The 11,311-nt window shown below is 52.9% G+C and overlaps 6 protein-coding genes across 6 annotated transcripts; 3 read left to right on the forward strand and 3 right to left on the reverse strand.

The window, feature by feature from the left end:
- Positions 1–312: 312 nt before the first annotated feature.
- BD324DRAFT_653369 (hypothetical protein) lies at positions 313–1,716 on the reverse strand (the record flags this gene model as incomplete). Its single annotated transcript, XM_022018648.1, has 3 exons — positions 313–1,107; positions 1,145–1,600; positions 1,648–1,716. 3 exons carry the CDS (start codon positions 1,714–1,716, stop codon positions 313–315), a joined length of 1,320 nt encoding a protein of 439 aa, XP_021868862.1.
- Positions 1,717–1,719: 3 nt separating this feature from the next.
- Positions 1,720–2,733, forward strand: BD324DRAFT_162114 (hypothetical protein). Its single transcript, XM_022012064.1, has one exon. It carries the CDS (start codon positions 1,939–1,941, stop codon positions 2,644–2,646), a length of 708 nt encoding a protein of 235 aa, XP_021868863.1. The 5' UTR covers positions 1,720–1,938; the 3' UTR covers positions 2,647–2,733.
- Positions 2,734–2,816: 83 nt separating this feature from the next.
- On the forward strand, positions 2,817–5,653 carry BD324DRAFT_604856 (hypothetical protein). The gene is made up of 4 exons (XM_022013990.1): positions 2,817–3,395; positions 3,437–3,507; positions 3,546–4,441; positions 4,493–5,653. The coding sequence occupies exons 1-4, from the start codon at positions 3,222–3,224 to the stop codon at positions 5,620–5,622; spliced, it is 2,271 nt and encodes a 756-aa protein (XP_021868864.1). The 5' UTR covers positions 2,817–3,221; the 3' UTR covers positions 5,623–5,653.
- A 1-nt stretch (position 5,654) lies between these two features.
- Positions 5,655–6,523, reverse strand: BD324DRAFT_636595 (hypothetical protein). Its single transcript, XM_022016910.1, has one exon. It carries the CDS (start codon positions 6,128–6,130, stop codon positions 5,711–5,713), a length of 420 nt encoding a protein of 139 aa, XP_021868865.1. The 5' UTR covers positions 6,131–6,523; the 3' UTR covers positions 5,655–5,710.
- A 512-nt stretch (positions 6,524–7,035) lies between these two features.
- Positions 7,036–10,007, forward strand: BD324DRAFT_636597 (hypothetical protein). Its single transcript, XM_022016911.1, has 3 exons — positions 7,036–7,522; positions 7,571–9,787; positions 9,826–10,007. Exons 1-3 carry the CDS (start codon positions 7,046–7,048, stop codon positions 9,928–9,930), a joined length of 2,799 nt encoding a protein of 932 aa, XP_021868866.1. The 5' UTR covers positions 7,036–7,045; the 3' UTR covers positions 9,931–10,007.
- On the reverse strand, positions 10,008–11,307 carry BD324DRAFT_636601 (glycoside hydrolase superfamily). The gene is made up of 5 exons (XM_022016912.1): positions 11,025–11,307; positions 10,942–10,987; positions 10,827–10,898; positions 10,713–10,781; positions 10,008–10,671 (listed from the first exon to the last, which is right to left on the reverse strand). Exons 1-5 carry the CDS (start codon positions 11,099–11,101, stop codon positions 10,084–10,086), a joined length of 852 nt encoding a protein of 283 aa, XP_021868867.1. The 5' UTR covers positions 11,102–11,307; the 3' UTR covers positions 10,008–10,083.
- Between the last annotated feature and the right edge of the window lie 4 nt (positions 11,308–11,311).

An 11,311-nucleotide genomic window follows, 5' to 3' on the forward strand; every position in this document is an offset into this window, starting at 1 on the left:
ACTGTTGAGGAGGAGGTGGCAGGCTTACTCTTGAGGACTCACATTGGGGTGATGTATCATGTGAGGATTGATGTTCATAGGCATATCGGAAGTTGTTCAGGATGGTTGTTTGTGCGACAAGTCGAAGGTTAGAGATGAGGGGTTAGGGAAGAGACGCTCGATTGAGACCTTTCTTGTGTCCCTGAGCACTGACAGCGATCCTTTGTCCTGGCAGACTTCGTCAAAGTGCCTTTGAGACGGCAGGATCATCGCCTGAAAGGAATCTCAATCCTGGCCCATGATCTAAAGAGCTGCATTCAGGTCGACAGGAGCTTAGTCCGCTCCGGTGCTAATCTGTCGTCGAACTCGTCTTTCAAACAATGACAATGGCTCGGTACCCTCGAAATCCGCCAATCCACTTCCAATCATCGTAGGATCTGAGGGAGCTTCTTGCTCTGATGCCGATTCCAACAGCTTATGCAGTGATGGTACACTGTATCTCGCCGCTCTGCCCGGTTCCTCGGCTGTCCTGGTGAAGTCGGTCGAGCCCATTGCCTTCTTGGCGTCTGCTGATGATTGTGTGCCGTTCAACGAAGGGGTAAGTCTGGCCTGAGGACTGATATTGTAGACGACATTTTCGTCGTAATCCGATGGAGCGCTGTCCATGTCCGCGGATAAGTTGTCAAAGTAGAGACCTCCTTCAGGCAATTTGAGTCTCTTCGCACTCTCGCTGTGATATGAACCCTCGTCGTCGACACTGAGCTCGAAAGGCGGCGAATCCATCCCAATTCGTGGCGGCTCTTGAACCGTACCTTCGACGTCTACAGACCCGACAGATAAATGCGCAGGTACAAGGGGAGTTGGGGAAATGACGAGATCAACAGGTTGAGGTCCGACAGGAGGAGACTTTGATACATTTACTTGTTTGATGGGATGTGGCACGATCGACCGGGCTATCGTCATAGGTAGTCGTGCGGCCAAGTGAGCTTCCGCTTCAGGTGGAGTTATTGCCGAGATTGGGAGAGCCTCATGCGATCTGACCAGAAGGGCCGAGTTGGCGATCGGTGTTGGCGGTCGAATGGCCGCTTTTCGCATCTTCCGTTTGGAGTTTTGGTGCTCTTGTAGAGACTGCGCGTATCAGCAATGAGGGTCCCAAGGCGCTCACCAGTGGCTTGGGCCTGGTCTTCCCTTTCTCGGAGCCATGAGCTTCATGGTGGGCCGGTTTGGGGTTAGATCTCTTCGCTAGAATCCAGAACAGGGTGCCAACTTTGGTGGCCCACCATAGAGGGAAACACCGATCGATATGCCACTCGTCCACCCAGGATTCCGCCATAACAATGCCGGAAAAGATGATCCAATAGTCTATCCATTTGCGCTGAATGTGGGTCAGATCAACGGGAGGGAGTGTGCCGCCACGGCGGTGCTCCATTGCCTCTGCTCGGATATACTTGAGTGTTCCCCAAACTGCCGGTAAAAAGGTGATGATCTGAGACAGCAGAGGACCACACCCATTTACATTCAAGACAAGAATCGATCCAACAAGAAGAACGACAGCGTTCTGCAAGACGTGAGGAGGGCGGTGAATTTTCTTTGCTGTCGCTTGTATGATTGAGCATGTCACCTGCTGGTGGTCAGTGATACTACACCATTCACGCGGAAATAACTGACCGATTGAGATTGGTATGTAGGCGCCAACACGTATTGCACAATCCTGGTCGATATCGGCTGGTACGACATTCTGCGCAGTGTCAGACGTGAGGAGCCAGATCAAGTCTCGCCCCATTGCCAAAGATCAGATCTGTATTCCATCTCATTCGTCCTTTGACGCTACCCCTAGTTGGAGCGGTCGGATCCTTTGTGCTCTGCCTGGGATCCCTTGTACTGCGTAGCCAGAGACGAGGTCTCGACGGGCTACTGATCAGAGATGGCAGTCGATCGGAAGTTCACTGCAAGCTCTCGATGCCCAGCGATAAACCTTCAGGCGCCTTGTCGTCCTCTCCATCGTCGCGATCAAAGACGAGATTGAGCGGATCAGATTACGATAAGCATTCGGGGTTCATAGACTCCTGCTTGAAATCCCACGCTGAATATCTGGCTCAGCCAACCTTAATTATCGCCCAATCACTCGGTGTTAGTCCCCTGCACCTGTCATACGGTGTCGGCGCCGTCATCCTGGCACTGCACCTCGTTCTCCCGGCGTTCTTGCTGCCTCATTTCTCAGCCTTATTTACGCTGATACCGCCTGTGCAATCGAGTCTGCAGAGCATCACGCTCGAGACGAAAAAGTCTGGCCGCGATGCGAGGGACGCCGCTCAATGGTGTATCTATTGGGTCATCTACACGTTCTTCGAACTCGCTAGAGGCTCTGTCTCTGTCTATCTTCCTGGTGTTGTTCCGTTCTTCGAGCTGAGTCGGAGCGTCTGCTTGATCATTTGCGGAGGACCATGGTTTGGCAGAGCGGGACTGGTGAGTGCATTCTTTCTCGCCGATTTTGCATCACCAACTGACAACTTGCAGCGTCCAGATGCAGCCAGGAAAGAGGATGACAAGACCCCGGAGAAGCATAGGAGTAAGCGATCCAAACAGAATGGTGGCGAGTCTAGAGCTGGGTCAAAGAAGGACGAGAAGGAGAGAAGAGACACCACGTCGAAAGATAAGGCTGGATAGGCAGTGATCAGGCTGCATCTGCAGTTCATATGGAGCCGTGAACCATGAGACAGAGAGACCTGCAGATATTTGTACCAAAGCACGTCCACTATTTTGCTTCCGTCCTCACCGGGTTTCCATTCTCAGCCTAAAATTGGGCACGCGCAACAAAAACGCACAACCTCCCTGCTATCACTGTTCATTCTCTCATTGCTGCTACTGCTGCCGCTGCTGCTCTGCGTCAGACTTTGGATCGAGAAATCGCAGAGGTTCGGCACGTCATAAAGATCCTCATATCGACTGGCTGCTCTTGTCTCCCCTTCTCCAATGGCAAACTCCCTTCTAATCAGCCCTTTGATACTCGCCATGTCACTGTGTTCCACGCAGTGAACCCAGAAACAAAATCCCATCCACTTGGCATCTGGTCGCACAGACCAACATCGAGTTGTCTGTGTGAGAACATCGCATACGACGTGGAAGAGGCCTGAGTAGCTCTCGACTCCATCTCATACTCTCGTTTCAGCAATATCATCACTTCACGCGATCTCCAAATATTACCCTCCTTTGCTCCACTTCAGGGGGCACATCGACATCTAATGTCTCTTTTCCAATCAATCTCCAGCTTCTTCGGAGGAGGAGGAAACAACGCTTCATCGTCTCGACAAGCTAGAAGAGCAGCTGTCAACTCAACATATGATGCGTTCTCCTTGCCTCGAACCGATGGCAAATACCGCGAAGGATCTTTGGGTCCAAGCATGAATGACGGAATGGTGAGTTTGATTCTGGGCCAGTTCGTTGACTGGGCCTGCAGAGCGATATCTCATCTCCAGGCCCGAGCAGAAGGGCCAGTACAGCGTACACCTATCCCCCGCGCGAGAGCTAGTGAGCATTCCGGTAGCATCCACTGCTGATACCCGCAGTCAACCCTCATCCAACATATACCCGCCTCTCTCTCATACCTTCAATCGACTGCGCAGAGCCCTCAGCGACACTTTCCCAGAGCTGCTGGAAACTCTGAACGGACCTGTGGACCCGTCGCTTTTGGCTGCATTCGAACAGGAATTAGGGTATCCTTTGCCTCCCGCCGTTCGTGATACTCTCTTGATTGCCGACGGTCAAGACCTCGATTCCGGTTGCATCGGACTATTCTACGGACTCTACCTTTTACCCCTGGAGGAAGTGATCCGCGAATGGACGTTCTGGCGGACGGCCGAGTATGACCCCGACGCGGGTCAGAACCCAGTCTTGCTTGCTACCATGGCCAGTGTCCCTCCGTCCTGGATCAAAGGACTTTACGCGTGTCGCGGATGGCTACCACTGATCAGTGATCGAGCTGGAAACTATGTCGGTGTAGACCTCGAGCCGGGTCCAGGCGGTACATTCGGTCAAGTCATCGTGTTTGGACGTGATTTTGACCGCAAATGTGTTCTGTGGAGGGGAGATGGTACCAGCGGATGGGGCAAATGGATATCGGGATTCGTCGACGAATTAGAAAGTGGAGACGGATGGGAGGCCGACAAATCCAACTCCTCGGATGAAGAGGAGGAGCTTGGCTACAGCAATTACAATGGAGGAGCTCTTGCAGGAGAAATCGGCAAGGGATTCCGTCTCGCCGGAGAGTACCGAGGATGGAACGTCCTGGAGGCCTGGTGGGATCGAAGTGTAAGGCAATGGGAGAATTTAGGTCTCGGGATGGACGTAGAAGAGGTGGAACGAGGCCTTCTAGAGGCTCGGCGTCTAGCTGGGTGGGATCAGTCAGAGCAGAAATTATCCAAAGAGGGGTCGAGTGGGACTTCCAACGGGGTCGAGGTCGCAGGTGAGCAATTCGACGCTGTCTTAATCGAAGCGCAGAACTGACACAGTTTAGTGCTCGCCTCTCCGCAAGTAGACACAACACCTTCCACACCTACACCTGCAGATTCGGACATCCTCCTGCCGCCGACGTCACCCGATCATCCCATAAATCATCGACACCATGGCAAGACGCCGATTCGTATGGTCACCCCTGCAGCTTCCACCCCTTCACATCCTCTACAACGCGCCCTTCATCCCTCAGATAACAATCTCCTGACCCCCTCTGATGCGAGACGGCGTCGTGCCCCGCCTCCAGCACCCGTGGCGCTGGACCTCCCCACCCGTGCCGACGTCCAAGCGATGAGTGCCATTGCTCAGGCAGAAGTAGGTGGACTCCGAGGAGGATGGATCATGAACATGGACACGACGGGATCAAGACGTTACCGACCGAGCGTGGAGGAAGAAATGGTCGACATTGACCTCGAAGGGGGCAGGTCTGAAAAGTTTGGCGCTTCAAAGTGGATGCGAGAGGAGGTCAACAAGGACCGAGATGGGGCTCGCGAAGTATCTGCCGAAGATCGCAGCAAATTCATGCCTTTAATGACGACAAGGACTCCTTCGCCTCTATCACGAGGACCGTCTGTGGAGTCTCCTCGTATCGATTCACCGAGCAAAGTTGATTACCCCGACAATACGCCTCGTGCTGCTCAACGAGACAGTACTGGTTTGAACCTCGGCGTTCAAGGGGCCTCACAACATCTTCAACGGCCTCCGGCTGCTGTCAGTGGTACGAGCCCGAGTCGCGTCAAAAGCTGGCAAGATGATGGAGACAACGTGGTCATCCGGAACGGAGGCACGACCATGAGCAGGAGCGAAAGAGAGTCGTCTGTCATATCGACAGGCAGTAATGATGGTTTGCTCGACGGAAGATCGGTAGCATCTCGCAGTGCTTCCCCCGCACCTTCAGAAGCGCAATCAGGTCATCGACGGGTGTATAGTGGTGATCTTTCCGATCATCTGAACTCTCCTGCGACTGTCAAAGCCGGAAGGAGCGCCGATCCTGACCGGCCGCCGCCGCGGCCAACTCACCACTCGAAACGATCTTCTATGAGAATGTCGGCAGCGAAACCCATTAGCAGTCTAGAGGAAGGAATGGAGGATGTGAGTCTAGGAGAAGATAGGCAAGGCCAAGTGATGGGCTAGTCCATCAAGCATGTATCGCGTATCTATTTACAGCCGAACTGGAACCCTGCTTCAAACACCCTCGACACTTGCATTTCATTTATAGACCCTACTCCAAGTCATACGGCAGACCCCAAGCAGGCCTACCCACGGAGCTCAAAACTGGCATTCCATGAGGGTCTGCGGGCATCGCCATTAGCTCTACTAGCCAGATGAACCAAGCTCCAAGGGTAGTACGCTTTGAATGCTGATCCGGTACGTATAGGTTGCGATCTTGTCGGAGTGCCTCGACTCGATGAGCTTCAACCCTCGAGTCTCGGGTTCCCCATTGGTGTGGGTCTCGAGAGGCATCATATTCTCGTATGGCTGCGATGAGTAAAGGGTCCCGCATGAGTGTGCAAGGCGTGGCTGATGGGTGAGACAGGGTCACAGCGTAAGGAGGTGGTTTGACGGAAGGGTTCCATGCATTCAAAGAATGGACTTCATTCTGCTTGTAAGCTGGCAGTGCGGGCTCTGAATGGCGTGACATTGCGCGTGACTGAATGAGGAATTCGAGAGATGGTTCGAGACGTTGCTGGGGACACCGGAGGGAGTTCAATGCTGTGGTTGGTCAGTGAGAGGGGGGATAAGGAGCACACTGGAATGTTCAAACGGATTATAAAAGCAAACCGGAACTGGAGCTGCTCAAAGGAGGATGAGGATCAAAGGACTCGCACTTGGGTATGGGAGAGATAGGAGGAGGAGGTCTCTTGTCTGACAAGCAGCACACTCATGCGTCCGACTAGCATGGCCTCCATGTCCATAGTCGGATACATGCCACAAGACCAAGGCAGCCACAACCTCAACGATGATGATGATGATGCTAATCAGATAAAAATTGGGCCGACAGCCTTTTTAAATGATCCCACCGGTTAATCGCGTGTACCCGCTGCGAAAGATCTGGACTCACGTTTTCAGAGGCTCATAATGATAAAATAATAATAAATTATTACCCGAGAAGGGAATAAGAACCGCTTCATTTTGATTCCATCATCCCCCCTCCTCCCCTCCCCGTGTGCGCATCCCATTTCTCGCTCACCCCGCAGGTCTCTCGCTCGCTCTGGCTCTCGTCAGAACATCAGTCAGCTGAAGAGGTGCAGCAGGTTGCATTCATTCGTAGATCATGACAGTCATCCTCGCTATCATATAGTCCTTCTCTCCTCCTCCTCACTGGCTACCAGTGCGCCGACGCACTCGGATCCCCTTCTCTCTCTACGTCACGAACGCCTCTTCTCGAGTCCAACCCACCCCCAATCCAATCCGATCCAATCTCCCAAACCCCTCAACATGACTTCTTTCAATCCGTCCCCTGGCGTTCAACCTGACTTTGGGGATGGTATGAATACACCTAGTTATGGAGGTGCCGTCCAGACTGGAGCAGAATATGAATTCGTAATAGATAAACATGGACGACGGAGGTGAGTTTTATGCTGATATACATCGGTGTCAATCATTCATGGTGTTTGGCCATCTTCACAGTCGCACGCCATCTCGATCTCCTCATCGAGCCTCAACAGATTCGGCCTTTCGTTCCACCTCTTTGCGATCACCTGGAGATCCAAATCACCTCAACGGAAACGCGTATGTCAGCACATCTCATCAAGGAGAACCTACCACGCCAACGGCCTTTCCTTCTGCGCAACCTCACGAACCCACCATCCGAGAAGAAGATGTTGAATCACGCAGACACGCCATGACAGAAGATGCAAGCAGAGTCGTCGGTCGAAGTGTGCGTTCATCTCAGTCTCAAGATGTGGGACCAAGTAGAAATGGGAAAGACAGGAGCAGGAGGATGATCGGCGATTGGCAACTTCACAAGACCTTGGGAGCCGGTAGCATGGGCAAAGTCAAACTGGCCACCAATGTTGTCACCAAAGAAAAAGTGAGCCAGCCTACCCTTCCTTCAAGCCCATGCTGATCAAATGTGCAGTGCGCCGTCAAAATCATACCGCGGCATACGGAAACCCATCGCAAAGATTTGTCGTCTCTCTCACCAGAGGACGCCGATAAACTTCGTCAAAAGGACGAATCGAAGGAGATTCGAACAGTGCGGGAGGCTGCCATCTCTCTACTTCTTCACCATCCATACGTTTGCGGCATGCGCGAATTCATCACCCACGTCAATCACCATTACATGGTTTTCGAATTCATAGATGGTGGACAAATGCTCGACTACATTATCTCCCATGGAAGATTACGCGAAAGAGCAGCTCGAAAATTTGCTCGTCAGATCGGCTCTGCTTTGGATTACTGCCATCGCAACTCGATCGTCCACCGAGATCTCAAGATTGAAAACATTCTCATCTCAAAATCCGGAAATATCAAGATCATCGACTTTGGTCTGTCAAATCTTTACGCCCCGCATCGATATCTCTCTACTTTCTGTGGCTCTCTTTACTTCGCGGCCCCAGAGTTGCTGAATGCCAAAGTCTACACTGGACCCGAAGTTGACGTTTGGTCATTCGGTATCGTCCTTTACGTCTTGGTGTGCGGCAAAGTCCCCTTTGATGATCAGTCTATGCCGGCCCTGCATGCGAAAATCAAGCGAGGACTGGTAGAGTACCCAGCGTGGCTGAGCAACGAGTGCAAGGCGCTACTTGGTAGGATGTTGGTCACTAATCCGCTGGAAAGAGCCACTCTCACAGAGGTCCTCAATCATCCGTTCATGACCAAGGGCTTCGATGGTCCCCCTGACTCTCATCTCATCCACCGAGAGCCGCTCCGCGCCGACGACCTCGATTGGGATATTGTCAATGCAATGGGAGGATTCACTTTCGGCACGCCAGAGCAGATATACGAGGAGCTACGAAACGTACTCCTGTCCGAAGAGTACTCATCGACAGTCGCGGCTTGGGAGACAAGGCGTAAGATGCGTCCAGCGGCATCAGGAAGCTCGATGAATCTAAGCGACCAGAGCGACTCGCCGAAGAAGAAGCGCTTCAGCGGTTTCGACTTCAAGCGCAAGTTGTTCAAGGAGGAGAAGAAGGCAGATGAAACAATCATCAAGGAGAAGGAGCCTCTGGATCCGACGAGGGGATTCGACCCTTTAATTTCGATTTACTACCTCGCTCGCGAGAAAATTGAGCGCGAGCGCGTTTATGGCAAGGGTCACTTTGCATCGTCACAGACATCTGTCGAAGCTGCCCCAATCGCAACCGGATACGGGATGGCAGTTCCAAATCTTCCTCCACCGGCCTCCGCTCACGCTATGGGCCATGACCAGGTAGCAGCTGACTACCGAGCCAGGGCAGATGATGTTCCCAATGCGGTTATGCAGCATCCCCTTGCCGATAAGGAGACTACGGAGATCGCCGATGTTCCTGTGGCTCATCACCGGGGATCTCAACCTATTCCGTCGAGCCCGAGTCAACCGCAAGAACGCCCAAGGAGATGGCCTCTTGGTCCCAGTCGGTCTTCTTCGACGGCAGACAACGATGTCAGCAGGATGGGTATCGAGAACCGACCACCTGTCACTAAGCATGAGCGTCGTGTATCAGTCGGAAGCATCAGTAGTTCCATGGGTCGGACCTCGATCAGTCGTCGGGCATCTCAGCGCAAGCCCAGCACACCCGACACGCATCAGCTCATCACGGCTCGGGAAAGTGAGCCTGAGCCCGAAGTGGAAGGCGAAGCGGAAGAGGAGGCTGCTGCTGTCAACCCAAACGACGTGAAATCTGTATATCTCAAGGGCCTCTTCTCAGTGTCTACCACCTCCAGCAAGTCTGCGTCCGTTCTCCTCAAGGAGATCGCCACGGTCCTCGACAGGATCGGAATCAAGCATCGGCCAATCAAGGCTGGCTATGAGTGCGTTCACGTACCCTCGATTGATTTGGCTAGCGTGGTCAATGGAGACGAAGCCTCAACGTCCTTGAGCACTGCTCCAACGGCTGGCGAGAACGGCCCTAAGAGGAGGAAATCCATCAAAAGGAAAACGTCCAAATCCCACTTTGATTCCCGAGGAGCTTCGCCGATGCCGGAACAAGCAAACTCGAGTGGCACAGCGAGTAATGGCGAGCTGAACGGCACGGCCCCGGTCACACCGACGAAGCGAGCGCCCGTCGCTGAAGATGGCGATGCTTGGGCCGTGGCGCAGTCCGGAGGCGCTGGATCTGCGCTCATCGTCCGCTTCGAGATCTTCGTGGTCAAGGTGGGTTCAAGCACGTCTGTATCTCGCTGACACGCCAGGTACCCTGGCTGCCTCTGCATGGCATACAATTCCGACGCGTTGGCGGTGATGGATGGCAGTATTCTATGCTGGCCAAGACAATTTTGAAGGAAATGAGGTTATAAGGCGTTTATCAGTGGAGGTTGAAATGCATGTTGGCGTCTTGTCGAGTTGGATCAGTGACAGAAACACACAAATGAACACAACATCACATTGTCCATGGATCGATGGTGTTTGTCTAGGCTATGAGAAGCATTACAGGTGATGACCGAAGGAAACTACAGATCGAGCCGATGTGTTACAGTCCAATCTTTCAGCGTCTGGCGCGATTTCATAAACAAGCTAGAGCATGCTAGAGCCATGCTCGAGCCGCCCTTTCCATGTCCCAACCAAGAAAAGAGGTTGGTCATGCTCGTGCCCCTTTTGGCCTTCGGACTGCTCGGACTGCCCAGAGTTGGTCGCTTCGATATGATGTTGGTATCTACGGACAAGGGCATTGAGGCCCAGCTTGTAACCCCTTCGGCTTGACCAAGATGCACACAGAGGGGCAAGAAGACTCTTGGCTCGCCTCTGACAATGGCGATCGTCAAGCCTCCGCGCGGGTCGGTACTGAAAATTTGCCCCGATATAGTATCGATGACTGGTAGGAGGGGCTTGTATCCTGTTTGAAGCGGAGAAAGATAGATCGGAATGGCGGTCGATCCGGACCCATAGTTACTGAGGGTGGAGAGTAGCGGCGGTTTCGTAATGGACACAGTGTGGTTGTCGATCTGCCTTGCACTCATGAGAGTGGTGAGGAATAGCGGATTTGAAGCGATTGCAGCTCTCCGAGCAGCATTGAGGGACCGGAAGAGGTGATAGAGAGGCTATGAAGTATCTCAGCGAGATTTCACAGAATCAGACCCACCGTGTTTTCAGGATAACCTTCCAGCCAGATAGCCTCCCGATTCATGGGATCTTTACCTCCTCGTAGGCCCTACTCAAATCAGATGGAGACTCTAGCCTTGTTACCCGGACCCACATGCTCCTGTCCGGAATACATGAAAGGTATGCCGTCGTTCACGAACGGATACACCGCAGCATTCTTCACAATCTTGAAGGAATGTCAGCCCCAGGAACTCTGCGCCATGACTCACGACCTGATCGTTGACCATACCAGCGAGCCGCTCGAAGTCATGGTTGCTGCTTTTTAGCTTGTGTCCATTACGCTTGTACTGACTCTACAAACGATCCAAGCAGTGTCGGATCAAAGAATAGCCGATGAACCCTGGTGATCATCTCGACGAGAGCAGCCATGTCTCCAAGAAATCCCGAGAACGCCCGTCTGCGCGGTCAGACCAGGCAGCTCGGTGTGTGCGATTCACCTCAGATGGAAAAAGGTAGCAAAGTCGAATATGCTGCCCACTGACTGCCGTTGATAAGGAGCAAGATAAGCGGGATCTGCAAGTCCGTGAGTTCATGATCGTGAGTGTCACGCACCTCCGTGTAAGACTTCCCCAATAGCTG

The sequence above is a fragment of the Kockovaella imperatae genome (genome assembly GCF_002102565.1).
Source record: "Kockovaella imperatae strain NRRL Y-17943 chromosome Unknown BD324scaffold_14, whole genome shotgun sequence".
In the NCBI taxonomy this organism is placed as follows: domain Eukaryota; kingdom Fungi; phylum Basidiomycota; class Tremellomycetes; order Tremellales; family Cuniculitremaceae; genus Kockovaella; species Kockovaella imperatae.